We start from the raw sequence: 27,110 nt of genomic DNA on the forward strand, positions 1-27,110 counted from the left end.
CCTATCCTCTTCCTCCTCCAAGGCCTGCCTCACCTCTAGTCAACGGACGAGTGCACCTCGCCGCCTCGAATTCCAAGATGGCACTCAACTGGACCATGCTCAACGAGGACGGCACGGCACCCGTTCCGCTGCCGTCCGAGAAGGTCTTCTTCTTTGCGCCCGGCTGTGAGCTCAAGTGCGTAGGTGCTGCGCTGTTGCTTGCGCCCTGCGCGACAGGCTCTCTGTCTTGATTCGAATAGGTCTCGTGTGGCTTTCTCGGCCCGTAAGATGCTGGTGGCAACCTATCGTGGCTGGCTCTGCAACCTCGTGTGGAGGCTTTTGGCTGTCGAGTGAACTTGCCGGGTGTGACTCGAGTCGACGTTCTACAATGCTGACATGGGGCGTCTTCATTCGCCCACCTCCTTCTCGGACGCTGTGGGAAACAGTCTATCGTTCAAGACGCCAGCAGGAGAGAAGAAGTGGAAGGCAAAGGGAACCGCCTACGTCACAAATCAGCGGGTACGTTTCGCGCTTCGAAGCGAGCACTCACGACAGGCTTCTTAGACCTGCCTTGCATGCTGAGAACCGAGTACTGATGACGATCTCCATGTTGTGACAGGTCATGTTCCTGCGCCAACCGCTGCTTCCGCCACACGCTGTGACGTCCGATGTACTGCAATCGCTCTCTGTCCCGCTGTCCAATTTCCTCGACACGCGCTACATGATTCCAGTGTTCAGCGCACCGTACTATGAAGCGGCGATCATCCCCGTCCCCGGCGGCGGCCTGCCCGAAGTCACCAATACAGCCTCAGCATCCTCGCCTGCCTCTGCGAACAGCCCAGCAAAGGGTATGTGGACGATGTACTTCAACGAGGGCCGCGGTCTCGAGTTCCGCAGCGCCGTCGAGGAGGTCAAAGTGCGCATGGAGGAGATGCATGGCCGCGCGCAGCACATGGAGAGCCTCCCGCTGTACGAGCCGCCCGCGCCGCAGCATGCGCTTGCCGCGCTGTCACTGTCGACATCTGATGCGGGCGCGGAATCGTCGCAGCGCTCGCAGGCGCACGGAGCAGGGCCACCTGCCGAGCCGGCGGGGGCCAGCGCAAACGCAAGCGGCAGCGGGTCTGCGAACACAGCTGCGTCAGGCATACTGCCCGACGACGACGACTTACAAGCAGCGCAAGTGGTTGTTGAGCTCGAGGAGCGCGAGCGCGAAGCGGCGCAGCGCGGCGCGATCGTCGGGCAGCACGAGCAAGCGCAAGACGCACAGCTCTCCCCGCGCCGCCAAGCGAGCATCCTCCATCCCTGCGACCCTGAGTTGCCGCCTGCGTACGACGATGTGTATACTTCGTAGGCAATATTCTCTTTCGCACCGACAGGCAGGCAAGGTTCGGGGCTAATGACGGTATACAAATGCGCAGTCAGAGTGAGACTTGCGCCATGTCATGGGGCCGGAGCTTGAGGATACAGACAGGCAATTCCATCGAGGTCTGCAACTTGTACATATATTGGGTAGAATGCAAAGTACCGTCCATGATTCTCTAGCGCACGTGCTGCTGGGCATTCAATAACTGGAATATAGGAGTAGAGGTGTCGAACGATTAGCGTCAGCGAGCCCCATTCGTCATACGCTCCTCTTTCAGTGTTCTACACTCACGGCTTGAACCTCCGGCCCTCGCGCAGCTTGCGCACTTTCTCCTTGTCCGCCTCGAAGCGCGCACGCATCTCGGCCAACTCATCGCGCTTCTTCTCGCGGCGCTGGAACTTGTAAAAGTCGTCCAGCTCCAGTGCACGCTTCTTCTTTTGCCTTTTCTGTTCCTGACCCAATTGAGTCTGCGCCATGTCGCTGCCAGGAGCGGAAGCAGAGGCGTACTTGCGAATGACACCGACGCCTTGCCCTTGCCCGGCGTTCGCGCGCCCGTACTTTCCGCCGTGCTGTACGATGACAAAGCCATCCGCGTCCAGCAGCTCTCCATCTGGGCCGACGCTAACCGCTTCGATGCCTCCTTTCGTTTGCTCCCCCTTCCCGGGACCGCCTCCATTCGCGGCATCAGCAGCGGCGGCGGCAGCCGGGTGCGCACGCAGGTACTCGTAGCGTGCAATGCAGCTGTCCGCATACGTGCGCACGGCGCCGAGCGATGGCCGCGCGAGGTCGTGCGCGGCGAGCAGGTACGCGAGGCCGAGTGGCGGCGCGCGTGCACCCGCCGCAAAAGCCGCACGTGCTGCCGCGTCCACTTTCCCGTTCGCCGTCATGTTGGCGCCCACGCCCGCGCCTGCATTCGCGTTCCCAGTCGTGTCGGACCCGGCCGCGGTACCTGCATGCACTCCTCCTCGCGGTATACGCGCGCTGGCCTCCGTTTCGGCCAGCGCGAGGTCCGCAAATGGGTCCGGGTTGGCCCAGCCGCGCGGGGTGAGCGCGCCTTCTTTCGCGAGCTGCACAGCGCGCGTGAGCGTGCTGGCGTCGAGGAAGATAACGTGTGCAGACGAACCGGTTGGCAGTAGTGGCGGTACGGGTATACTGGCTTCTTTCGACGAGGCGGAAGAGGATGGGTTGGATGCGACGCGCGGGTCCATGCTCGGGAGAGCTGTGATGCTCGGTATAGAGGAGAGGAGAGCATTGGATATGCTTTTGGAATTCTTCTTGCTGCCTTTCTGTGCTTGCTTATTTTTTGCTTTCATGACACTGTGCACCTCAGCTGTGGAGGCATCCGGCATTTCATCCTCTCCGTCGTCCACGTCCTCATACTCGTCCTCCTCCTCTTCTACGCCATCCGCACCATCACTACCAGACGAAGGAAGCAGGCTTCTTCGGCGCAGCTCCTCGCGCTCGTACAGGTTCTTGGCCGCCTGGAAGATGACGCGTTGCACCCTGCCGCCGGCGGGCTGGAACAGGGCGCGCAAATGCCGCTCGGTAGCCTCGACTGGCAGGTTGGCGACGAAGAGGGTGCGCTCGGCGGGAAGCTCCGCTGTTTTCGAGGAGCCAGGCCCAGCGGATGAGGTAGGAGCGCTTTCGCTGGAGGCATGCGCGCGGATGTAGATCCAGTGGTACGGCGTCGACTTGATGAATTTGGAGGGCAGCCGAAGAGGCACAGCGGTGAATTGGCCAATGGTGCACGGCAGCGGATGAGCCGGCCCCGTCTCTTTCGCTTTCCCGCCAGAGGAAGATGGGGAGGATATCTGCTTCTTTTGCTTCTTCTTCGCCGGCTCATCGACAGTCGGCTGGCTAGCGGGCATTATGGCCTTGCCTTCGGAACTGGATGAGGCAGGCGCCTTGGCCGCTGCTTGGGCCGCTGATGCCCGATTCTTCTTTCCCATCTTGCAGGTAGGATCCTATTCACTGGCTGCTGCGCTGTTTGTCAGTTCGTCAGGCTGATCTAGTAAGGACCAAAGCTGAGCGCAGATGCAGCCGGGTGCGAACATGCATGATAGGTAACATATGCCTCAGCGAAACGAGCGACGGGGAAGTATATGTAGTCATCCGAAGGGTTGGCCATCGTCATCCATTCGTCATTTCCCAGTTGTCAAAATTGCAGTTCAAGTGTTCCGTGTTCCGTGTTTCCAATTGTTCCGATCGGTGCAACTCCTTCCCCGCGAAGGTTGCTCGTTCTCGTTGGTTCCGCCCGCCAGCCCCTCTATGTGTTGAGTACACAGGCGGTGACCCGCGCAAGGGTATGTACGCACGCACATGCTTTCTCACCTTCGACGGCTGGGGAGAGAGGAACGGCGCCATGACGACGGCGACGACGGCGACGACGACGACGACGACGACGACGAAGCACGCTTCCTGATCCACGACCCCCCGACAACCTTCCCCATCCCCCCTCCCAAAACAAGGTCGAGATAGAGTCGGCAGCAGCAAGTGTGTATCGCTCGCACGCAGAGCCCAATCGACAAAAGGGTATCCGCGGATCGCGCTCTAATCTTTGGGTTCCAAGTGTGTAACGCAGCGCAACGAAAGCTGTTGCAGAGCGCGCTCGGGCAACAGTAGTACATAGGACGACGACGACGACCCCCCTTGGCCCGCTCTTGTATCTCTCATTCCCAGCTTGGTCCATCCAACAGCTCCGACGGTGCAAAGAAGGCAGGAGCAAACATGGATCCAGGACCTGCCTACGTCGATCGCGGGATCAAGCAGCGTGTCAGCTACTTTTACGATCGTGAGTGCCTGCTTGCTTTTCCTCCCTCTCTGCTTTGATCCCGAGTCGCATTCTGACCTTCCACCCCCGCTGTTTGACAGCCGATGTCGGCAACTACTCGTACGGCTACGGCCACTGCATGAAGCCGCACCGGATGCGCATGGCGCACAACCTCATCTCCAATTATGGCCTGCAGCGGCACATGCAGGTCCTTCGCGCTCCTCGTGCAACGCCAGAGCAAATGACCAAGTTCCACACGGACGAGTACATCCACTTTCTCCAACAGGTCACACCCGAGACCGTCGACGCGCTCACCGGCGGGAACCAGCGCTTCCTGACCGGAGAAGACTGCCCCGGGTTCGAAGGCCTGTTTGAATTCTGCAGCATCAGTGCCGGTGGGTCCATCGCTGCAGCGCAGACGCTCAACTCGGGCGCGGCGGATATTGCGATCAATTGGGCCGGAGGCTTGCACCATGCCAAGAAGCGCGAGGCGTCCGGCTTCTGCTACGTCAACGACATCGTTCTCGCTATCCTCGAGCTGCTGCGCTCGCACCTGCGCGTCCTGTACATCGACATCGATATCCACCACGGAGACGGCGTCGAGGAGGCGTTCTACTCGACAGACCGCGTGCTCACCGCGAGCTTCCACAAGTATGGCGACTTCTTCCCGGGTACCGGCGACGTCCGCGACGCCGGCATACGTAAGGGCAAGGGGTACTCGGTCAACGTGCCTCTGAGAGACGGCATCACGGACGAGAGCTTCGGGCTCATCTTCCGTGAGGTCATTGGGTATATCATGCAGTGGTACCAACCGGGTGCGGTGGTGTTGCAGTGCGGCGCGGACAGTCTTGCAGGCGACAAGCTCGGCTGCTTCAATCTCAGCATCGATGGTGCGTCTTTCCTTTCCGGAATCCTTCCTCTCGTGGCGAGCACCTCCAACCGATACCGTGTACGCTAACACCTCTTCCTCCTTGTTGGACCAACAGGTCACGCCGACTGTGTTCGCTTCATGCGCACGTTTGGAGTACCCCTCGTCGTCGTCGGCGGCGGTGGATACACGGTGCGCAACGTCGCGCGCACGTGGACGTACGAAACAGGCATCCTGCTCGGGCAGGAGCTCGACGAGAACTTACCATTCAACGACTACATGCACTACTTTGGGCCCGAATATAAGCTCGACGTCCCGCGGACAAGCATGGAGGACCTGAACAGTAGGGAGTATCTCGAGGGTCTGAGGTGAGTCTACTGTGGAGTGTGTCTCCAGCTCGTGCGCTCTAACTCTTTTACAAATGCAACTTTGTCCAGGACGAAGATCATTGAGAACCTGCGCAGCCTTCCATTCGCGCCTAGCGCGCAGATGGTCGACGTGCCACGCGTGCCGCTGACACTTAACTCGTCCGCTGCTGCGGAGCTGTCTGGCAACGAGGACTCAGACCTGGATCGGCGGATATCGCGGCGTCTGCGCGATGCGCACATCCAGCGGTATGGCGACGAGCTGTCGGGTGACGAGGATGAGGACGAGGATCCCGCGCGCGAGGAGGGTGAGGAAGCAGCAGAAGAAGAGCACGAAGAGGAGGCGGACTCGGACGAGGCAATGGCAGATGCACGGCCGCGCGTGCGGGCAACAGGCTCGGGCATGTCGCGCATCGGCAGTCAGCAAACCCCCATGGCCCTTGCGAACGGGCACGGCGGCCGCGCAGGCGCAGGCTTCAAACTCAAGCACAACGGCAGCGCAGCGGCATTCGGACACGATCTCGCCTCCTCTTACCTGGTCAACCGCTTCTCATATGGTACCTGCTCGGACAACGAGGACGACCCCGCTGAGCAACAGCGTCGCCTGCTCGACGCGCTCGGCGGGCACCGTTCGCGCGGTGCGCGCACCAAGCGCGTCAAGCGCACCTTCTTCGCCGCGCGCGCCACCGCTGGCATGCCTCTGGGAGGAGCAGCAGCAACTGGAGGTGGACGCGGCGCACGGGCGGCAGCGGCAGCGGCAGCGGCAGTGGAGGATGGTGTGGCAGCTGTGAAGGGCTTCACGACGGCGGCTGTGCAGGCCAATGCGTACTACGCCGCCGTCGCTGGGTCCGCGCTGAATCCTCGCGCGGTGAGCTTCCATGCGACCACGCCGGACGCGCGGCTGGTCGAAGGCTGGATGCGCCGCGCGGGCGCCGGCAAGGAGAACCAGGTGGCCGCCCTTGCTCACGGTCACGGTCAGAGTCACGCATCCAGCAGCAACGGCAAAAGCAATGGTGCTGGCAAAAGCCCAGCGCGGCGGGGCGGACGCAGGACCCATCGGGCATCACCAGCAATATGGAACGGTGAGCTGTTCGAAAGCGAAGAGGAGGACGTCGCGGCGGCGGCTGTTGGTACTGGTCGCCTGGGGAATCGCAGCAACGAGGGGTACATCAAGAGCGACAAGACGTGGCAGCGCATGGAGATGGACATGGATTCTCCCGCGAACGGCGATGCAGGAGGGAGACAGCGGCGATAGCAACTGAGGAGCGCGGTGGTTTGGCGTGATTTTGTATGTGAAAGGCAGGGCATAGATGCCCAATGCTTTTGGGGACTCGTAGGGAAAGCGGTGGAAGAGACATTTGTATTGCATCCGATTCTCGTGCGCTCATGGTGAATGACCGCGTACAAATGGTAGAATCTAGCAGACAGCACTGCCGAGTGCTGTGATCACACAGACGCAGCCTGCTGCTGACTATATTGCGCAGCGGGCGTGTCCTTACCCTCCCACATGGCATGTTCGCGCTCGTCTCGCAGTCGTGGCTGGAAGGTTCTACATCGTGCTTTGAAGACGTCGAGCGAGCGCCTGCGAAGTATTGATTCTACCGCGAGCTCGTTATGTAGTTGCCGCAGCTGCATGTGACCGTTGAGCATGCACGTGCGAAGGGGTCAGCGTTAATTTCCGAGCTAAAAGAGCTTCATCATGTAGCTCAGGACAAACACACCATGAATTCGTCGTGCGCCTCAGCCCGGCCGCTCCTGTCGTCGAACTTGTCGCGCGAACTGCTTCTTCGACCTGACGCGGCCGATGCAAACAGGGATGCATCTTTCCTCTCTGCGTCCAAGCCGGGCTCTATCCCCGCGTCCGCTGCCGCCTGTGCCTGCTTCTCCACCAGAGAGCGCTCCGCGACGGTCAGGCAGTATCGGACTGCCTGTTCGCGCCGGGTCCAAGCGCTCATGAGCTCCTGCCAGAACGACGCGCACACGGCTTCGGGTACCACGCTGTACGTCGATGTGCCGATGTCGATTGACGTTGACGATGATGAATGGGAAGAGAGCAGAGAGGGGTAAGAGGAGAGGCCCATGTCACGAGATCGAGCCATCACTCTATTGAGACGAGTAGTGACGCCGTCGTCTAATGAACGGTACTGCCGCATGAATTCTGTGATCAGCATAGCAGGCCAGTCAGAACATGCGCAAAGATCCACGGTAGTGCACAGAATGCCCGTTGGCTTGGAAAGAGACACGCTCAAAACCCACCCCGGAATTGAGTAATTGAAAGGCAGATGGAAGGCGACGGATTCCCCACGGACTGTGGCGTGGCGAGCAACTCGAAAGCTCCCGGCCCCAAGACTGGCTGTGAGCCCGAAGGCGGTCCAGACTTTTTGGCCATGTTCGGCGAGTAGTACGCTATGTCACGCGGACAAAGATAGGATCATTCAACTGGAATGTTGGGCTTGGAAAAACAGGAGCAAAGTCTATGTGAGCAGCATTCCTGTGCCGCTTCGTTCGTGGCCGTCAAGGTGGCAATGCGCTGGAAGAACGGACGTCGAGGCCGTTTGGCGTTCGTTGTATGGCAGCATGGTCATCCGTCTGATGAGGCTCTATTCTTTTTTTCATCACGGGAATTGGGGGTGCTAAAGAAAGAAGTCACTCTCTTCGTCGTTACGGGTTCTGGTTGTCGTCGTTTCCGGAGCCGTAGGCGGCTTGTCTGTTCATCATTGCGCATTCACATGGAAAGGTCAGGGTGGGTATCCGCAGCTACCGAACACAGTGGCAATCCATTGTCAGCCGTTGCTCACTTTCGGCCAGCCACTGCAACGCTTTACGGAGGCCCGATGCCTTGGGGTACACCACGACGCACTTCGCAGCTGTTGTGGCCATCGATGACGACAGTCACTGCCTGCAAGCGACTCCCTTGCCGTCCCAATCCTTGAAGACAGAATAACCCACCTTCTGCAGCAACCGACGTGACTCCTAGAGTATAAGAGTAAGAGTATAGGACACAGATACTGGCAAAGATGGCAGTCACCGCCTCTGCAAGCGACCAATCGTCGCCCGCAAAGGCAACACTTGAAATCAAAGCTGGCGGTGCAACAATCCGACCGAAGCGCAAGGGCAAAGCGAGCGCCTTGCTCCGCGACTATTATGGACTGGGAGGCGGCTTGAGCACTGCAAATGAAGATCCCACAGACCCTGGTAAGCAGGCGAAGGGCTTGCTTTCGTATACACTCGTTGTCTGACCGTGCGACGCATCGCACAGACTCCGCGTCTTTTGACAAAAAAGCTGCATATCGATCGATTGTGGCGTCGAGTACTCTACCTCAGCTTCTCAAGAGAGAGTGTGATCTTCTAACTGGTGCGTTTTATGGAGCTTACGTTGGAAAGAATATTTCAGCTCAAGTTTCCTGCATGTCGACAGAGCTACGCGAGCTTGATGGGGAGCGGCAATCGTTGGTGTACAACCACCACCACGAGCTCATCGCGGCAAGTGAAACGATTGCAAAAGTGCGTGCTTAAACTCCGTGTCAGACACAGCACTCATCTGAAACCGTGCTCTCCAACAGATGAAAGCGCGTGCCGAGTCGCTGGATGGCTCGCTCGATGCACTTCGGGCATCCTTTTCCAACATCTCCCAGCTATTCTCCGACCTCGCACTTCCGAGGCCTCCTCCTGCTTCGTGTTCCGCTACATCGGATGCGACAGGATCAGCAGCGGAAGCAAAGCCTATTGATGCAGCATCCCCCGGCGTGCATCCAGTAGAGCAGCAGAGCAACAGCAACACTGGCCAAACTCGGCAGCTACAAGTAGAGAAGGACGTGCTCGACGTCCGGATAGGTGAAGGATCCGATGCCAAAGTCCTAAAGCTCGACTCGACTACACAGAAGGAGCTGCTCATGATTGTCGACCTACCGATGCGCCTTCGTGACGCGCTGGTTGCACATGACAGCTCAGCGGAAGTAGGTGCAGACGGACCCGTCGCGCGAGCCATGCAGGTCACTACAGAGGGATTGACTGAAGCGGAGAAACTCTGGGGTCAAAGGGAGCCGATCATCTCAAAATGGATCGAGGCTGGGATAAACGATGTCAAGATCATTGCCAACGAGTGCAGGGTGATCTTGCGAGAAGCATCAGCTGCTTCGTCTAGATAGCCTTTCTGCATGTACGTCGTTACTGCGCAGCGCCTTCCTTTCACATAAAATCAAAGCACTTCGCGTTTCTAGTCGATCATGGTACACGATCTCTGGCAAGACAGGAATCAGGTCTGAACCCTCTCCGTTGTCCAGATGCTTGAAGTAGCAAAGTTGGGTGGCGCGACAGGATTCACCTGAGGGAGCGGGTGTGCCGAGATGCCGCCAGCACAAGTCGTTTTGGTCAGTCCAGCAGTACCCGGATTTCATCGAGAGGATTCTCTCCACGTTTTTGCGACTCACTGCTTGCCCTCGTAATGACCCTGTCAATCTCTGGTCTCTCTGCATCATCATGTGTTCCCAGTCGTCGAGACTGTGCCTTGCGGGCTACAAACCGTGAGAATAAAGGCAAAAGTCCATCAGCATCTGCGTCTTGGGACGGAACGCTTCCCAACGGAACGTTCAACATGCCGACGAATCGGTTGCGTAAACCTGATAACTGTTTTCGTCCTCCATAGGAAGCCTTGCAGGCTCTGCCTATCGACACGCGAGCTGCACGGGAGACAAACGCAGCGAATATCTGAGAACGATGAGGGCCTTGAGCGCTGCCCGACCCTCGTAGTTCTCCACCAGATCTGACATGTGCAATGCCCTCTTTGACACTTTCCTGCATATATGGAGCCTGAAGGTTCGATCAAGAGTAGAAAGTTCACTCACCTTACCCTCGTTGGTCATCCGCTTTGCCAAGCTGAAACCAGAGCCGGTGACGCCGAACATAACAACCACCAAGCCCATTGGCAGCATCGCTTCCCACGGAACTGGCATTTTGGCGGATTTTTTCGCTCTTTCTTCGCCTTCTCGGGTTGGAATGAATAGACTTCAGATAGGTTCGCCTGCTTAAGGGGTTCAGAATAGGTGATGCTAGTTTAGTAAACTTGAATTGGAGTTGTGCTGATGATGAAGAGGGTGAGAGAATAAGAGAGCATCTGCGAGGGCGATTCGCTCGCTTTAACCTCTCTCGGCCGAAAGCTGGACTCTGCTTTCGCTGTCTTAAAAGCGGCGGGGTTTGCTAACCATAAAATACACGCTTGCAGAGCAACCAATATCCTTAAAATGTAGCTTAACGTTTGCCATTCTTCGTCGGTGTGGCGGTATACCTTTGCAGTCGCACGATTCCCTCCCACATGGCAGAGAAACAGCGTACAGGAAATCTGGAAGCGAAGAGGCCTTCGACCGGCATGCGTGCTGACAATTGATATCCAACACCCTCGCAGTCTGGCACGTTCGCCGCGGCGGGTCGCCACGCCACTAACGAACCTGCTCTATTGGGCAGCTTTTGACGATGATGCAGAGGGTTACAAGGTTATTGCTTTTGCAGGAAGGGTTGCGAGCTCAGAGCCTGCGTTCAGCAGGTGCATCCAATCCACACCGTGTGATTACTGCTGCACGGCAGATCCCCTTGGAAGACAAGGATCGATACCTTGGCATATATGCATTCTTTAGACAGCTTGCGGCTCGGGAACAGGCAGCCCCTCCGTGCAGCGTGCGAAATGGTCACGTCCGCTATCTCCATACGTCTCGCTCAGTTGCTACAAACGAAGTCGGAAAGAAAAATGACAAGGACTCAGCATCCGAACAGCCTTCCCCAGAAGATGAGCTTCGAGACCGTCTTAGCTTATCACTTCAAACCCAGTCGTCCCAAGAGCCGTTTCACAATTACCCACGCAGCCTGAGGGAGCTCGCATTAGAAGTGTCTTCGTTTAGAAGGCAACAAGCATCGAATAGCCGCTCTGCTGCATCTGACGAAGGGTCAGGCGAGCACGGCAAGAGCTCCGATGGTACAGGTCATCATGGCCACAGCCACGGCACTTCGACACGGCCAAACAAAGAAGACCTACTGAAGTATGCTGGTAATTTCTGGACAAGGCTGCGCATTCGTTTCAAATGGTTCACCATTCGCTCTTTTCGTCGCTTCAATGCGGACGACATCTCGGCCTTCTTCACGCTTGGCTCGGTCGGCACCATCATTTGGGTGGTTGTTGGAACGACAACCTTTGTCTCTGTCGTCTTTGCCGCGCTCAACGCTCTCAACTTGCAGCACTGGATTGCGAGGAAGCTAGCAGACTATTTGACGAGCGAAACGGGCGTCACCGTCGTATTCGAGAGCGCCATCGTGCCGAAATGGAAGGATGGTCGCATCAGCTTCAAGAACGTCTTCATCTCACGCCGGGCACACAATGACCCAGAAGCGCTCAAGCGTGATCGAGACGCTCTGGTAAAGGGCGATAGGAGGCGGAGAAGACGAGGCACAGCTACAACCGCAGGTCAAGGTATGGCTTGGGAAGGGATGTACTATGAAGACGAGGAGATCACCGAACCCATGAGCGACGCAGCTCGCGGCCGAGATCTGGACAACAACGTCAACAGCAACTATACCATGTTCGATCTCAGCGTCGACAGCATAGATGTGCAGCTCAGCTTCAGCAAGTGGTGGGACGGCAAGGGCTTACTCAAAGACGCGGTTATCAAGGGCATCCGGGGTATCGTTGATCGTCGCAATGTGTTTTGGGACCCAGAGACGCCGTACGACCCTAAGACAGCTCGCCGCGAACTCCAGCGCGGAGATTTCGAGCTGGAATCACTGGATATCGAAGATTTTTTGGTAACTATCTATCAGCCTGGCGACTTCCGACCGTTCAACTACAGCGTCTTTAGCGCGCACCTACCAAGGCTCCGCAAGCAGTGGATTTTGTATGACCTCCTTTCTGCAGAGCACATCACAGGACAGGTCGACGGATGTCTTTTCAGCTTGCACAAGCCGCAGAGCATCGGTAAGACTACGGAGCGAGAGCGAGAACTCAACAAGAGTCGATGGGACCAGATGGTGAGCGGCTTGAGCGATGCCCGAGACTCCTGCTTATGATGTTAACCTTCTTGTATTTGTGTGCTCCTAGACACGCATACGCATCGACGGTGTCAGCATCGATCACATCCAGAGCCAGCAGAGCGAACTCACCGGACCCATGGCGTGGATCACAAGCGGGCGCTTCGACGTGGTCGCTGACCTTCGCTTCCCACGCGAGATCCCCGACGATGTGGATATCAATGCGATCTTCTCGGAGATCGCTTCCAACATCTCAGACCTTGTTCACGGGGATGGGCGCGGCGAGGACGGAGTTGACCGGCCCATTCCGGGGCAGCACAGGCTCAGCGGTCCGGCGATCGAGGCACCTGTGACCGCCGTTGGGCCGAACGCGCAGAAAGTCAGCGTCAACCGCGATGTGACTTCACAACACGGGCGCCGCCAAGGATTCAATGAGCCCAGCGCTGAAGGGGTGAATGCCGGGTCGGAATTCGCCAATGACGACGATGTCGAGCTTGCAATTCCGCCACCGACGGTGATAATCGACCTGGATGTCCGCTTCAAAGATATCAAGGCTGCCGTGCCGCTTTTCACCAAAGATCTCAGCTATCGGAACAATGCGTTTGTGAGGCCGATAGTAGCTTTCATGAATGCGCACCGAGTGGGTCTTCTGCTAGTAGGATGCAAGAAAAGCGTTCGCCGCAAAGCTGACGTTTTCCGATTGATTTCTCAGACATTAATACCAATACACGCGAGAATCGTGATGGACCTCGTGAGTTGCTAGACTGTGTGATCTTCGCTCGCATTGTAGTGTCTAAGTCCACATCTTTGCCGCTCAGACTGAGTTTGATGGGTCCATGGACCTTGCACAGACAGGACTACTTCCGATAATGTCTGACAAGGTGAGCGTTTAGCGCGTGACTCTCGGTCGCCCAGTACGCATCTGACATGGCCCTATCTCCTTTCTCAAATTCACAGATATACGAAGCCCTCGCAAACCACGTCGTGTCACAGAATGCCAATCAGCAGCGACTGCGCAACATCAGCGTATGGAGTCTTAAGATTCTTGCTGATACGGCGCTGCGTCTAGTGACACATTTACGCGACTCAGTCACGCGCACACACACGCAACATACAGAGGCTGCCGCCGCCACCACGTAGAACGAGCCACGGCAATGCTTACGCACAACGTATCTTAACACATGTATCCTAGAACCTTGGGTTATTTACGGGCTTAGTTCATTGCGGTGGTACATGCGATTGTCATACACGAAGCCAAGATGTTGAGGCGTTGAGGAGCTGACAGCTCATCGCGTGGAAAGTGGAATGCCTTTCCGCTCGGCGTGAGTTTGAGATCCAGAATCTCATCGGGAGATGCAACCACCTCTCAACTTTCTCTCCGCATAGATCCATGCTACAGTCTGATGATCAATCCTCAAGACGACCTCGGTTCCAACTCCGGACGAGACAAGGCAGGGCAAAGAAAACATTCTGGTCGCTCGCCTTTACTGGTTCCCAACCCTGGGTATTGCCTCGCGACGAGAATCATGCCCAACGGCATTGGCAGCGCGAGCTCTGCGCTCGTGAAGCGATCGCGGCCAGATGACGACGAGGATGTCGGCTCGCGAAAGCAGATCGCTATTGCTTCCTCGGACGGAGGAAAGTCCAAAGGGTTGGTCAGAAGCATAAAGCGCACGAGCGGGTTGCAGGCTCCAATCGTCGCGCTATCCGGGGCCCATAAGGTGAGCTGACGTATAGGCAGGACCGGCGGCTTGAGGAGGAGGAGCCTTACCTTCTGATATGACTGGATGTACCCCCCGCTTGTGCTGAACAGGCCGAGATATTGGACTGCAAGTTCTCTCCTGATGGCCAAACGATCGCGGCGGCATCTTCAGACAAGACCATATGTGAGCAGGAGCTGATTGAATGTGACGAAGCACAGGCAGCTAACGCATGTCTCGTCTTGTCCCCCCAGCCTTGTGGGAGACATATGGCGAGAACGCCAATTTAACCCTGTTACAGGGTCACTCAAAAGCCGTCACAGCCATTTGCTGGTCGCCATCCGCGCCGCGGACATCACCTCGGCTCTTCTCTGCATCCGCAGACGGGACGTTGATCGTCTGGAATCCATCAACGGGAGAAAAACTACGAAGACTACGAGGGCACAAGGGGATTGTGAATAGCCTCGCCTGCACAAGAGGGGGAAAGGAGATTCTCGTCAGTGCAGGAGATGATGGGCTTGTGCTGCTGTGGGACCCGGAGGACAAGTACCCGCTTGACAGAATCGAGGTCGGGTATCCCGTCACGGCAGTAGAGTTCTCGGATGATGGAAGTCAGGTCTTCGTGGCAGGCGTGGATAATGATATTCACGTGGGTGCTTACTGCTCTTGCTCATCCACAAGTCTGCTATGCTGACCCTTACCGCCTCGAATTCTTCCCACCGCACACCAGGTTTACGACCTTTCTCGGAAAACGATCTTGTTCTCATTACGAGGTCACACCGACAGTCCCACCTCACTACAACTCTCTCCGTCCGGCTCATCTCTCCTTTCGTTTTCGCTCGACTCCACTCTTCGGGTATGGGACGTGCGGCCTTTTGCTCCGGAGCCGCCACCCGGTCACATCGGCAGCGCCCGACTGCATCGGACACTGACGGGGGCCACCTCAGGCTTTGAACAATTGCTGGTCAAGGTCGCTTGGAGTGCTGATGGCGAAAATGTCGCTGTAGGCGGCGGCGATCGAACGTGTACGGTTTGGAAGTAAGTGTCTCGCTGCGTCCCCAGCTTACCGTAGAACGACGCTACTGACAAAGGCTCTGGCCTTGCCCTATTTCCAGTGTTGAGAAGTCGAAGATCCTGTACAAGGTAAGCTGCCGCACACGGGCGTCACTCCCTCTGTGCCGTTGCTGGGGCTGATTTAAACCTTTTCTCTCGAAGCTGCCGGGGCACAAAGGCACTTGCACAGCAGCCGCCTTTCATCCCTACGAGCCGATCAGTGAGTACATGATCGACTCCCGCATACCTACGATGACGATCGCTGAGGTTCACTATCTTCGCATGTGTCCAGTCGTCTCGAGTTCAACGGACCAAACGCTTTTGCTTGGGGAGATTGACATCTAGTAGGCAATCTGTACGCCTACTGAATAAATGGAAGTGGAAGTACAGCATTCGAGAATTATGACAGTGTGCCTTCAGATGAAGGCATACATCGAACCGGGACGCTCGAACGAAGCAGTGCTGCTGCGGAAACTATGCGAGAGGTCAATGGTGGAAGTGAAACTCGTATGAGACTTCCTGTTGGCATGGTGCAGAGGCGAGCGAGGAGGAAGTTCGGTTCTTGCGATGATGCGTGTCGTCGCCGGCGAAGAATTGGGGATGGCCGCCAGGGAAAGTCAGCCGGTTTTGTTGCTCTGAGCTTTTCGAGCAGCTGACTCAGGGTCACTTGGACGTCCAGTCTGTGCGCAATGACCGAGCCAATGTCGAACGTGACGTCCGTGACAGCTAAGTAATTCTCTTCGGTTCTTTCAGTCAGTGCCGAGAGACCGGACTCGTGCGAGTCAACGGAAGGGCAGCGCCTTATGGAGATGAGGTTGCCGAGGAAGGTGTTGCTGGCCGAGTCACGCGCGCTGATGGGCATGTGCAGCGCGTTGAAGCTGCCCGTCCGAGGGAGCGATGGCCTGCTGAACATTGGCACGTACGAGGGTCACTCGGTGAGGTAGTCAGTGGCGGTCTGCAAGCTTAGACATTGAAGATCATTCGCAGGACGAGGGGCAGCTGCCATGGTGAGCTGTTCAAAGTCCTTCTTGATGTCGGGGGCATCAGCTGCAAGCGTAGTGACGGAGGCGGACTCTCAGACCACAGCAAGCGGGAATCCCGCGGCGTCTACGCACCCGAAGAGGAAGTTGTGCTGCTTCGAATGCGGTTACTGCTCGAGCTGAGGGAAGGGCACAAGGGCGAGCTGCCGCCGATCATTAGCGAGTACAAGTCCCACCTCGCAGTACCGAGGAACCGTCCGTCGTCGAGGGAAAGCGTGGGCAGCGCGTAAGGCAGGATGAACCTCGAGCGTCCTGCGACGTCGACAGAAGAGACGTCCCCGCGCAAGTGGACCGTGGACTGGGCATCTGCAGGCATAACGAGGTATGGGCCTTGCGCAAGCCCCGAATTGGCACGCTGCGACCGGCGTGTGACAATGCGCGTCGAGCACGTTGCTGGGGCGCAACGAGCCTTGCACAGGCGAGCGGTAGTACTGCTCGTTGAACGCAGGTGTTTGCGAGAACAAGAGTCCGCGCCCGTCAAAGTCGCCGGTGAAGGCTTTGCCGATGCTCATGTCGAATGTATGCGTGAGGACCAAGGTTGCCAACGCATTGTCCGAAGTGACACAGGCTGCAGTCTGATCCGAGCGGTTCTGAGGCCGAGCACAGTGGACTCTGGAAGACGCATAGCAGCTTATGCAAGAGATCGATCGTGCTGCCGTGCTTTGAAGGCTAGCAGACAGTGGGTCGGCACGCGACGCGTCTTTAGCCCCACTGCTCGGCTTCTACTGCTGCTTCGGCCGTCAAGTGTGCTGGTGCTGCTGCTCTGCCGCGAGAAGCCGTCGTCAAGAAACTGGATGCGCATGAAAAGCGGGGAAAAAGGCGTGCCATAGTCCAGCTTGGAGAAGACGACCGCTGTTGATCGTGACGACGCGGCGGACGAGTAGCCCTGCAAGGGTGTGATGAAGAAGAAGCCGCGAGCCCTGGAGAACGCTTGACGGAGAGCCTGTCTGCAGACGAAGGAGACGGAAGTCAGCTCGATGCGAGCAGATGGCTGTCAATATGCAAAAGCTCGCCATCATAAAGGGTGCGGCTGCTTGTGGAAGAGCAGTATGGCAATGCCAATACCTGGAAAGGGCCTTCCATCGCTTCTTGACGACCTCTTCGCTGTGCCGCAAGGCCGACACGGCGCGAAAACCTTGCACGCGGACAGCCTTAAACTTGGTGCCTTCAACGGTGGGGCTCTGCATCGTGTCCGAGGCGGCGCACAGCACGTCATCTATCTGCTGCCAGTCATCGTATCACGTCGTTGTCCACTTCAATACGGCTGCTGCGCTCCTCTTGGCCGAAGGGGCCGTTGCGCGCGAGCTCATGCGTGAGCTGGGCCGCGCAAAGTGGCGCTCGAGCGTGCTGAATTCGATGTCGAGTAACTGGTGTGGAGGGCAATGCGATGCTCTTGACGGCAGGCGATACAGAAAGGAGTGGCCGTCGACGACCGAGCCGGGTATCGACCTGGCTCTTAGGGAGAGAATGAGACAAATGGATAACATCTGTGAGGCTCTCCGTGCTCCATCTTGCTCTTGACTTCGAATGGGCCTGTGATAGGGGAGGGGGCTTGCTTCGGCCCCTGCCAGTTTTGCCTTCGTGATCGAAGCCGTGTTGATTAGCGACAGAGCAAGCGTACCCGGAAGGCGAAGGGAGAAGATGGGACACGCTGGCATTCCATGGGGTACCAGCTGCATGGTATATACGCGGGTGACACCAGGCATCACGAGGCGAGCTCGTCGAGCTGTCTACTACCTCGGCTCCTGGCACGGACATGGGGAAGGGAGGGAAGATGAGCGTGGTGGAGGCGACTGTGACGGGAAACCTGTGCTGGAGCACCAATTTGCATGATGGAGGTGAAAGGAGCTGCGGAAGAGGGTGAGGGAGGATTGGGTAGGAGAGATCACACGCGAGGAGCAGGAAGGCATGATGCTTTACAGGAGAACTTGCTGCTGCTTCTTGTTCTGGTCAGCTGTCCTCGCGAGAGAGGCTGAGAAATCGTTTCATGACAGATGGAAGAAGGATGAGCGCAGAGGAAGAGAAGGATGCAGGGTGCGGGCCGGAGTGACACATGCTTGTGTGTTCACCGTTTTGCGCATCGTCCTTGCTCTCCTTCGAAGATCAAGAGTGGCAAACCAAGGGGGGGCATCAGCAAGCTTTTATCTGGCGTTGCTCCCTTGACACCTCGTAGAGCTCGGACCTAGAGGCGGCCCGAGGCCCTGAGGCACGGTGGAAAATGGAATGAATGAGATTATCGTCGACGCTATCCAGCGGAGCCTCATCTGCGCTCTACTGGACACTGGGAAGGGCGAATTGCTACTATGCGAAAGGACGAGGGAAAACACATCGTCGCAGACATAGTCCACTCCTGTAGCGTGAAGAGTGTGTTTAGACCTGGTGTGCAGACGCCACAGGCCAGGAGCTTCTCATCCGCCAAGGCCGAAGGAGAATGATGCAATGATGAGCCGCGGGGAGAGGAAAGTACGCATGTACACCAAGCATCGCTCGCTCGTCACATCCTGTACGAAGTGGTCGCCGTGGCATGAGGGTATGTACTGCACATGTGTGCAGGATGTGACGTAACCTGCCGTGCCTCTGAGTCAAACATCGTTGACGGTGGTAGCGGGTCGGGTCTCGACACGATAGGATTGAATCCAAGTGGGCGGACACTCGAGAGCAGACACACGCGCATGTCTGTATGCCCATACTACTCGAGCTGGACGACCGGCTTAGCGCACATGTTGCTGCCTCTGGAATATGGATGGGTGGCGAGGACGAGAATGGGGATATTGGGATGGCCAGTCCTCAGTCAACGGGGGAAGTGCGGTCAGCCACTGGACTCCGGTGGAAGTAACTGGTAGTGTCGTCCACGTGGGAAGGCACTGGACCAGTCTCAAGGCTTATTTACCCCCCAAGACCAGGATAAATCGCGAAGCCCGGGCCCCGACCAGAGCTTTCCAGAGTGCCGGGACAAGTACTTTTTTACATTGGTAGGAGACTGATGACGGTATAGTCCACTCACCACTGCTGACACGTAGGAGCGATCATGCAACCGAGGCGCTGGGGGTGAATTTGTAGGCCATGAATATTCAAGCTCGTGCTGCCTCGTGAGTTAGCTGACGGTCAGAATGGCACGTTCGGACAGGCTGTGGAGAGCTGCACGACATCTGACGCCTGACAAGCTGAGGCGCGATGCGCGAAGAGCTATGCATGAATGGTGATCCGCTTTGACTGTGGATATACATATTGGCAAGTACTATACAGATGTAATGCCTTGTGGCGTGTGACCAGGTGTGCAATAACTGCTGAGCGCGATGAGCGGCGAGACGAGATGAGAGTATGCGAGAAGAACAGTGTCGCCTGTTGTAGAGAGAGAGAGACCGAGAGGGACGAGGACGGTGATGTGACAACCAACTGGTCGTTGAGTGGATGGCTTGGGCCAGACCGGCTGAGCCATCAACGTGCGGCACTCTGTGTGTCGGTCGCTCTGACACTGAGTGCCGTCCATGTGGCTTATTCGGGAACACATAGGACGGCACTGCGGCGCATTGCCAGTGCTGGCCGTTTTATCCGCAGCATGCAGGTGGACGACCAGTTGCAGACGGTCAGGCTGCCAAGGTGCCAGGTGGTTTCTTCCGGCCGAGAGCCAGTCGGCTGGCATCCGCTCGTCGATCCTCGTTGGCTGCCCGCGTCTCCGACTCCCACTCCTATGTCGATCCCTGAGGACGACTGACTGATCCTCATCTAGACATCTCAACTCTCAGCTTCACACACTTGGCATCTTCACAGCGTCTCAACTCGGGAGCATTCGCACTCGGAAGGAGCGGGGGGGGGTCGCCACCGCCCTTTCCTTTTGGCAGTTGGCTAGGCCCAGGCAACTGATGATGAGAGAAGAGGTTCGAGAAGAGGACGTGCAAACTGTACATCGGATGACTGCCGGGCGTCGGCTTGCGCCAGCTCTGCTCTCCAACCTCTGCCTGCCAACTGTGTCGCTCTTGTGGCTTTGCTTCTCGTACCTTTCGGCTGTTCTGCATGTTGCAACCTATTCACACAGTGGCAGCCTGCTGCTGTACGGCACACAGCTCTGACACCTTTTTGGTTCTTAGCCGACGATGATCATCCATTTTTCCTTTGATGGTGCTTTGTGTGGTTTACATAGCATCACAACTGTCGTGCTTTTATCATCCTACGACCTGGAAACATCGAGACGATGTGCATGAATGCGGTCTCCGACTAATGCCCTCTGCTCATCTTGGTAGCGTTCTTTCAAGGGGTTTGGAACCTTTGCGGCTCATTTACACATCCTCAATCCATGCCAGTCAGCTGGTTCTCACGGGTACAAATAGCTGGAAATTTTGCATCGATCCCAATTCTTCGTCCCTCAGTAACCCATCTATGTCGCTTAAATACCTCCAGTGGTCCGAGCTACAGCCGCTTTATTTTTGCCTAGCAAACCAATCCGACATCCGCACCAACTCTGGTCGAAGAAACCTCTGCCAAACCCAACAAAGGGGTACCAAAAGGCACAGATTCCGAGATTGAAGCATGAGAGGTGGCATAACCTCATCGGCTGTTGCGCTGGTCGCAGCCGCCGCAGCGTCTACGGTCCTATTCTCCAGCTCAAGCTCCGCAGTACCGCTTACCTCGGATGGCGCTTCTAAAAACGCGCTCAAGCACTCTTTCACTTCGCGAGTCTCCACTAGCTCCACGAGCCCTTCCTCATCTTCGCCGGCGCCCGCATCGCAAGCCGCCATCTCCGCTGTCGGATTCGACTACGTCAGCGCCGTGCAGCAGGGCGTGAGCCTCGCCAAGAACAGCTGGGAGTACGGAGCGCTAGCGCAGGCGCTGCTTGAAGTTTACGACCCGTCGTTGAGCGTCTTTGGCACCTCCTCTACCGCCTTCCCAAGCGGCAAGATCCCCAAGGAGTCCGTGTCGAGCGTCAAAAGTCTGAGCTACGCCAAGCCGCACATTTCCACCAACACGGCCAACTATGCGCTCGTCGCAGGCCAGGGCGCCACCGGTGACCCCGCCAGCCTAGGCGTCGCGGCCATTATGATCGGTCAGACCGATTCATCATATTTGACTGCGGCAGGCAAGCAGTCGAACCATCTCAACCAGGTGCCCAAATACGCGAACGGCGCTATCAGTCAGAGAGAGAACATTGCCGAGCTGTGGGCGGACTGGATGGTGAGTGCAACGTGCCACTCTTTTCTCATTTGCCTGACGCTGATCCGAGCGCTGCTTTTTTCCTTTGCACAAAGTACTTGGCCCCTCCTTTCCTCGCGTACTATGCTGCGCAGACGTCCGACACCGATCTGATGAAGGAAGTTGTGACACAGTGCACCCTGCAGCGCCAGGTCCTGCAGCTTACCACGGCCGCCGTAAACGCCACATCTTCCAACTCCAGCTCGGACACCTTCAACGGTCAGGGACTTTGGCAGCACATCGTCGGGCCGCAGTCGCAAACGCTCGGACTGTGGTCGACAGGCAACGCCTGGGCCGCACTTGGGATGGTCCGCGTCCTCGCCACGATCCTGCACTGGCCGCGAACGAGCACGTGGGCGTCCAGCCCGACGACACTCAAGCAGTACATCTACGAGATCTTCGACGGCGTCATCTCTGCTTCCTCGCTGTCGTCAGGCGCGACGGGCACCACGGCGATCGATCCGACAAACGGCCTGCTGAGGAACTACATTGTCGGTGGCGCCGACGGCTGGAACGACGTGTCGTTCCAGTGGTTCGGCGAGGCGGCCGGTACCGCTGGGCTGGCAGCCGCCATGTACCGCATGGCCGTCCTCGATCCATCGCTCGCATCGACGTACGTCCCCTGGGCGGATAACGCGCGCAAAGCGATTGCTGCCACAGTTGAGCCGAGTGGGATCGTCAGCCCAACGGTCAACCCGTACGACTGGTTCTCTCAGCAGCCGTACACGGCCGGATCACCCGAAGGCCAGGCTTTCGTCGCCATGCTCGGTGCCGCGTACATCGACTGCCTCAATGCCAAGATTTGCAATTGATGCAGCCACCACCATCACGGCCTTTCAGCGGGCTTTTTACCATTCTGGATCACGGGAATCGCATCCGTCACGTTACATCAATAGAGCTTGTTTGCTTGTAAATCTGCTTACTACATACGATACCCATAGACTCAACATTGCAAACACTGTATTCTACAGATCAGAACCACTGAACGCTGAGTACTGAATGGTGATCAGAGGCGCTTCTTGTTAGAAGCAGCAGCTGACAGTCACCAACTTCGCTTCGCACTCCCGAGACCCGGCAGTCGCGGCCCACACCTCTACCAGGCTTAATGCCAGCTTGTATTGCTTATCATCCCCATCGACGAGAGACGCAGCCATCAGAACGGTCGGTCCTTATTTTGTTGCTTTAGAGCCTATCAATCCTCTACTGCTTGTCTGACCGTGACGAGCTGCTCGCAACCATCAGAATCACCGCCCAATCTGAATTCAGGCAAGATGCTAGCAGGGACCGCCGCTTCTTTTCAAACCGGTACCGGAAACCTCCATCTCGCGCTGTCTACATCCCCTTGTCTCCACACCACTTCAGACCTATGTACATGTTGCCTCGCGCGTCCGCGAGCCCGTTATCCGTCCCTCGTCTCTAGACGTCGGCTTCCTGGACTGTCACAAATGTGACCTACTTATCTTCCTGGCTCCGGACCCGAATGATCTGCTTCAGGAGGGTGGCATCAAGATCTTTCGGCAGATGTCAGTGCATGACAGCATCACGTGTGGCACCCTCAGTCGGATATGGGAAAGGCACCATGGGCGCAGTGCGTAGCTCGACGCCGAAGCTCCGCAAATGCCACTGCTGAGCAACCTGTCTGAACCCGCACGATTAAATCCAGATGTGCCCACGGCCTGCGGGCCGCAGAGCTTGGAGGTCTCAGAGGAGCTGCTCAGCTTTGCGGACAGACTCTCGAACGAGTACCGTGGGCCTGTCTTGCAGCTTAATCTGCTGTGCGTCAAGGAGAGAAATGATGCCATGAAGTCACATCTCAATTACGGCCAGTGAGATGCGGTGTGCCAAGCGGACGCCTACCCTTCGGGGAACTGACACAATGGCCCGTCACCGTGGCACTTAACAGGGCTTCTCCGACGGGGCTAGCAAACGCGGCGGTGACCCCAAGCTGGTCGGCAACGTTCTCTCGCCATCGGAGATTGAGGAATCTCGCCGGCCCAAAGATCTACCTAACGAGCTGTGGTGGAACGAGATCGGCCTGTATGCACTATCTTCGATCCAGCATTTTGCAGACATGGCCGCGGATCCAGAATATCGGTTCTACCATCGCACCTACCGAATGCCGGGCTTGTGTGTCATGGCGTTGATCTGTACGACCGAGATCGACCTGGCGCCGTACAAGGGATGACTTGCGAGGCTCTAATGATGTATTTTTACATGTGCTACTGTTGGCTATGCTACACTAACGTGTTGGTCCCCTCTCATGCGTGGTCGAGCTACGTCTGGCGCTCAGAAGAACGATCACCGTGACGTCCACGAGGCGGCAGCGGGGCAATGGGCCCACGCGTCGGAGATGCAGCAGATGGCGGTCTCTGCGCATCCGTGATTGATGCAGAGCTTGATGTCTCGTCACCCTCCGTCGTCGCATCTGCACTACGGTCCTGCCGTTGTCCCTGCCTGCGACGCGAAGCGAAGGCACTGAATTCGTCTATCCTGTCAGCGAGATATCTGTTGCGCGGCGAGACACGGCTTGCGCCTGAGCGACGAAGACCGTTAGCGGCCATAGCGACGGCTTGCGGCGACTGATTGACAGATGGTATTCGAGGCACAGTGCTTCCGTTTGCATGATTCGAGCTGGTGCTGATTTGGAAGGCCACAATCGCAGCATCGGCATCGATGACAGCCGTAGCAGATGCCGATGCCGCTGGCGCCGTTCTAGACACGGTAACAGGTAAGTTCCTGTTATCTTGCTGCGAGCGATCAGTGGGATCCGAGTGCCCAGGGCTCAACCGGTGCGGCCAATCCAAGCTGGCGCGAACGGCCGCAAAGCGGGCCGCGATGCCATACCGCGTCAGTGTTGCAGCAGGAGCACTTTCGACTCTTGCGGAAGTGGGTTCGCCTCGAACATGGTCAGGGTTCGAACCAAGTAAAGCGCGCAGCATGTCAGAGCGGGCGCGCAAGGCAGCAAATACGCTTTCCATCCTGCTGTCCGAATCGCCTTCCTCTGTGTGTTCCATTCTCCAGGTCGGAGAAGCAAGTGGACCGCGTACCTCGCCCAGTAATGGCTCGTGGTGAATGATGGGAGGACGCTCCTCAAACAGTCCATCCCCATGATGCGCGTGACGAATTAGATACGTGCAGCCAGGCTCGAGTCGATCCGGAAGCTCAGCCGACCAGGGTGAAGATATTCCATGGAGAACTAGATTGATCGCCCCATGAGCGAGTTCTTCAGCGTCCATGAGACGAGCCTGCTCGATCAAGTACAACTTCGTGAGACGAAAAAGGTCGAGTAGTGCGAAGGACACGCGCATCTGGTCAAGCGTCGACAAGTGGCTAAGATCCTGCGAGAGCTGACGGCGGATGAAGTCACCGACGGAGGACAAGAAGTGATCTGGGCCGTCAACGGCGGACAGTATGCGCCCGTACAGCTCGGCCTGCGCGCTTATGTCGTCCAACGAGTCGAGATTCTCGAGTGCGCGACGTGAATGGACTCTCAAAGTCCTCAACAGATTTCTGAGCACTTGCAGGTGTATCTGGATTATGCGTCCCTGCGGACACAACAGAATTTCGCACGAGGGCGGCGCACCGATCTGTGCAAAAGCCTCATGCAGCTCGTCATCCTCAGTGGTCCAGCCGCAGACAGTGGGCCATTCTTCCGCCCATTCTTCCAGACCGAGGTCGTACTTATGTTCTGCATAGCCCCGCATCGTCGTCGTCCTTGCAACCGCGTTTTGACTGAAGAGCGCTTCACTCCAGCCGCCTTGCGGCAGGAGAGGCAGATTGTCCGAAGGAAAATGGTTCCGACCGATTGCCTCGCCGCCTTCGCTGCCACCTTCCTGCGGCTCGTCATCAGGCGCGGCAATCCTTTCGATCACGTGGTCGAAGGACGCATCCCAAGGAGAAGTTCCATCAGCGTCACGTCTGATGACTACTGAACCTCCAAAGGAAGAAATATCATGTGCTTGAATGGATCCAGCGTGCATGTCGGGGATGCGACGGGTGGTATCCTCGCGTCTTCGCTTGCGCACTGTCTTTTTCACCACTTCCTGGAATAAATCGTTTGTCAGGCCACAAAATTTACCAGCAGTGAGGCTGAATTGAAGATTCACCACCCACCTCGACGAGGGTTTCCAGGAGATGGAACATGGTGTTGCTCCTCTTGTCGTCATTATGGAGAGCGTCGACAAACTCGGAGAATGTGACATGGTTTGCCCCTTTCCTTTTTCGCCGCTCCGGCGCGTCATTTCGGCTGAAGGGGAACAATTGACCCTCGATAGGCGCGTCATCATCCGAGTTGATCCTGTCGAGCGCGCCACAGACGACCGTCTTCGTCAGGCTGAGCCAAAGGTTGTCGTGGTACGTGGGTGAGACACGTCCCATGCTTTCAGAAGACGCTTACGTACAAGACCGCACGGCTCAACGACAACGCCACAGACGAGGGAGTGGAGGGCGTTGTTGGACGCTGGTGTTCTGGTCGGCGATGGCTATCAATGGTCAGCTTGTTGCACCCCGATCATTGTACTATATGGCATACATGCACGCGCATAGATGGATGGATGATGGAACTAGGGGGCCAGGTTAACTTGAACGAGTCAGGGCGATGACGCCACACGCGACTGTGGGGGCCCGGGGGGAACGCGTTCGATGAAAGGAAAAGCGAAATCCGGGACCCCGCCGCTTCACGTCTCTCGAAAGTCTTCACGCAACTCACATCTCACTACAGTCTTTATATTCGGCCACCCGTCAACGTCATCTCCATAGCAAGGCCGGCTCGATACATGGGTGAACCATTGCGAATGCCAGCTGCTCGCACACATGGTACAGGAGAGATGCATGGCGGGTCGTCTTGCCCTCGAGAACGAACAAAAACGATTCTCGCTATGGACTCGCGTTCGAGAGCGTGCTACGCGATGTCCTAATGCACAGACCAAAAAATGCATTCTCTTCCGGCGACTCGGTCTCACGGCCCGCTCCTTCGGCAACGCCTCTGTCTGGAAAGACTAACATCACAGGCCTGTGTGCCGCAAGCACTTCTCTTGCTTCTCTGACCTTCTTTTAGACACACTTTGACACTGACAGGCTGGAATCTGGAGGCTCTCACTTGATGAGCTGGGGCTGTGTGCTTCATGCGCGTCGCATTGAAAGGAGACCGCGGAGGGGGCAAACGAACGTTCGAGAAGCTGCAGGAACCCTAAACCATGTATTCTAAAATGGTTTACAAGCTTCTATGCCACATCGTATCAACTTGGCATCTCATAAGGGTAAGGGTGGGGGGAGGCCGTCATGGCCATCCTCATCGTTAAGCTCAACACCGTGCATTGCAAGTTGCATCGAGACGTGGCAGAGTCATGGTATATAAACAGCGCTTCTGACCATCTTGCCATCCCGTCGATTTCTTCATCCTCAACCTTCTAAAAGTCTCCAACCAATGTCACACAACGCAGCACGAACAACTCTTTTGCGACAGCTATCAAGAGCCACAACAACCTCTTCCAAACTCGCAGCCATCAGATCACCGCCCGTCTTGAACAGTGGCAGCAACAACATGTCGACCATGACTTCCTTGCGCCCTTTCCTCTGTCCCGCAAGCATCTCGTTCTTCTCGGACCCCTTTTCGGTCTTTGACGAAGGCCAGCAACATAACATGCCTGCTCACCGTGACGCCAGCGGGTACACTGCCACCGGAATAGATTCCAACCGCAAATATAGCGCCTCCGTCACACAAGGGTCCAAAAACCAGTCGCAATGGCCGGCGGACTTCTTCCACTTGCAAGGCG

General features: G+C 57.0%; 14 protein-coding genes across 14 annotated transcripts; 8 read left to right on the forward strand and 6 right to left on the reverse strand.

The window, feature by feature from the left end:
* Positions 1-77: 77 nt before the first annotated feature.
* K437DRAFT_251430 (uncharacterized protein) lies at positions 78-1,512 on the forward strand (the record flags this gene model as incomplete). The annotated part of the gene is made up of 3 exons (XM_013385183.1): positions 78-175; positions 426-498; positions 599-1,512. The coding sequence occupies 3 exons, from the start codon at positions 78-80 to the stop codon at positions 1,328-1,330; spliced, it is 903 nt and encodes a 300-aa protein (XP_013240637.1). The 3' UTR covers positions 1,331-1,512.
* Positions 1,454-3,291, reverse strand: K437DRAFT_276347 (uncharacterized protein; the record flags this gene model as incomplete). Its single annotated transcript, XM_013385184.1, has 2 exons — positions 1,454-1,547; positions 1,634-3,291. 2 exons carry the CDS (start codon positions 3,289-3,291, stop codon positions 1,541-1,543), a joined length of 1,665 nt encoding a protein of 554 aa, XP_013240638.1. The 3' UTR covers positions 1,454-1,540.
* Positions 3,292-3,697: 406 nt separating this feature from the next.
* On the forward strand, positions 3,698-6,771 carry K437DRAFT_240226 (uncharacterized protein). The gene is made up of 4 exons (XM_013385185.1): positions 3,698-4,133; positions 4,214-5,002; positions 5,099-5,348; positions 5,418-6,771. The coding sequence occupies exons 1-4, from the start codon at positions 4,070-4,072 to the stop codon at positions 6,598-6,600; spliced, it is 2,286 nt and encodes a 761-aa protein (XP_013240639.1). The 5' UTR covers positions 3,698-4,069; the 3' UTR covers positions 6,601-6,771.
* K437DRAFT_240228 (uncharacterized protein) lies at positions 6,693-7,921 on the reverse strand. The gene is made up of 3 exons (XM_013385186.1): positions 7,602-7,921; positions 7,067-7,503; positions 6,693-6,974 (listed from the first exon to the last, which is right to left on the reverse strand). Exons 1-3 carry the CDS (start codon positions 7,732-7,734, stop codon positions 6,792-6,794), a joined length of 753 nt encoding a protein of 250 aa, XP_013240640.1. The 5' UTR covers positions 7,735-7,921; the 3' UTR covers positions 6,693-6,791.
* On the forward strand, positions 7,586-8,530 carry K437DRAFT_28882 (uncharacterized protein). The gene has a single exon (XM_013385175.1). The coding sequence runs from the start codon at positions 7,790-7,792 to the stop codon at positions 8,276-8,278; it is 489 nt and encodes a 162-aa protein (XP_013240629.1). The 5' UTR covers positions 7,586-7,789; the 3' UTR covers positions 8,279-8,530.
* K437DRAFT_216927 (uncharacterized protein) lies at positions 8,447-8,998 on the forward strand (the record flags this gene model as incomplete). Its single annotated transcript, XM_013385187.1, has 4 exons — positions 8,447-8,540; positions 8,605-8,700; positions 8,764-8,849; positions 8,909-8,998. Coding segments are annotated over 4 exons (366 nt in total), but the record flags the coding sequence as incomplete, so codon positions are not given.
* Positions 8,999-9,537: 539 nt separating this feature from the next.
* On the reverse strand, positions 9,538-10,423 carry K437DRAFT_259494 (uncharacterized protein). The gene is made up of 3 exons (XM_013385188.1): positions 10,190-10,423; positions 9,776-9,859; positions 9,538-9,669 (listed from the first exon to the last, which is right to left on the reverse strand). Exons 1-3 carry the CDS (start codon positions 10,295-10,297, stop codon positions 9,601-9,603), a joined length of 261 nt encoding a protein of 86 aa, XP_013240642.1. The 5' UTR covers positions 10,298-10,423; the 3' UTR covers positions 9,538-9,600.
* A 181-nt stretch (positions 10,424-10,604) lies between these two features.
* Positions 10,605-13,576, forward strand: K437DRAFT_259496 (uncharacterized protein). The gene is made up of 5 exons (XM_013385189.1): positions 10,605-12,356; positions 12,427-12,996; positions 13,069-13,107; positions 13,175-13,237; positions 13,314-13,576. Exons 1-5 carry the CDS (start codon positions 10,818-10,820, stop codon positions 13,494-13,496), a joined length of 2,394 nt encoding a protein of 797 aa, XP_013240643.1. The 5' UTR covers positions 10,605-10,817; the 3' UTR covers positions 13,497-13,576.
* Positions 13,577-13,882: 306 nt separating this feature from the next.
* Positions 13,883-15,454, forward strand: K437DRAFT_228735 (putative U5 snRNP-specific 40 kd protein; the record flags this gene model as incomplete). Its single annotated transcript, XM_013385190.1, has 7 exons — positions 13,883-14,077; positions 14,170-14,242; positions 14,311-14,705; positions 14,787-15,094; positions 15,172-15,199; positions 15,272-15,329; positions 15,402-15,454. 7 exons carry the CDS (start codon positions 13,883-13,885, stop codon positions 15,452-15,454), a joined length of 1,110 nt encoding a protein of 369 aa, XP_013240644.1.
* Positions 15,455-16,037: 583 nt separating this feature from the next.
* Positions 16,038-17,336, reverse strand: K437DRAFT_270641 (uncharacterized protein; the record flags this gene model as incomplete). Its single annotated transcript, XM_013385191.1, has 5 exons — positions 16,038-16,156; positions 16,225-16,455; positions 16,523-16,739; positions 16,862-17,096; positions 17,215-17,336. 5 exons carry the CDS (start codon positions 17,334-17,336, stop codon positions 16,038-16,040), a joined length of 924 nt encoding a protein of 307 aa, XP_013240645.1.
* Positions 17,180-18,213, reverse strand: K437DRAFT_29022 (uncharacterized protein). Its single transcript, XM_013385176.1, has one exon. The coding sequence runs from the start codon at positions 17,905-17,907 to the stop codon at positions 17,380-17,382; it is 528 nt and encodes a 175-aa protein (XP_013240630.1). The 5' UTR covers positions 17,908-18,213; the 3' UTR covers positions 17,180-17,379.
* Positions 18,214-20,676: 2,463 nt separating this feature from the next.
* K437DRAFT_270642 (uncharacterized protein) lies at positions 20,677-22,148 on the forward strand (the record flags this gene model as incomplete). The annotated part of the gene is made up of 2 exons (XM_013385192.1): positions 20,677-21,318; positions 21,393-22,148. 2 exons carry the CDS (start codon positions 20,677-20,679, stop codon positions 22,146-22,148), a joined length of 1,398 nt encoding a protein of 465 aa, XP_013240646.1.
* A 651-nt stretch (positions 22,149-22,799) lies between these two features.
* Positions 22,800-23,563, forward strand: K437DRAFT_259500 (uncharacterized protein). The gene is made up of 2 exons (XM_013385193.1): positions 22,800-23,162; positions 23,240-23,563. Exons 1-2 carry the CDS (start codon positions 22,954-22,956, stop codon positions 23,478-23,480), a joined length of 450 nt encoding a protein of 149 aa, XP_013240647.1. The 5' UTR covers positions 22,800-22,953; the 3' UTR covers positions 23,481-23,563.
* Positions 23,526-25,867, reverse strand: K437DRAFT_276355 (uncharacterized protein). The gene is made up of 2 exons (XM_013385194.1): positions 25,450-25,867; positions 23,526-25,379 (listed from the first exon to the last, which is right to left on the reverse strand). Exons 1-2 carry the CDS (start codon positions 25,711-25,713, stop codon positions 23,610-23,612), a joined length of 2,034 nt encoding a protein of 677 aa, XP_013240648.1. The 5' UTR covers positions 25,714-25,867; the 3' UTR covers positions 23,526-23,609.
* Positions 25,868-27,110: the final 1,243 nt, after the last annotated feature.

This window comes from Tilletiaria anomala (genome assembly GCF_000711695.1).
Source record: "Tilletiaria anomala UBC 951 chromosome Unknown K437scaffold_122, whole genome shotgun sequence".
NCBI lineage: Eukaryota > Fungi > Basidiomycota > Exobasidiomycetes > Georgefischeriales > Tilletiariaceae > Tilletiaria > Tilletiaria anomala.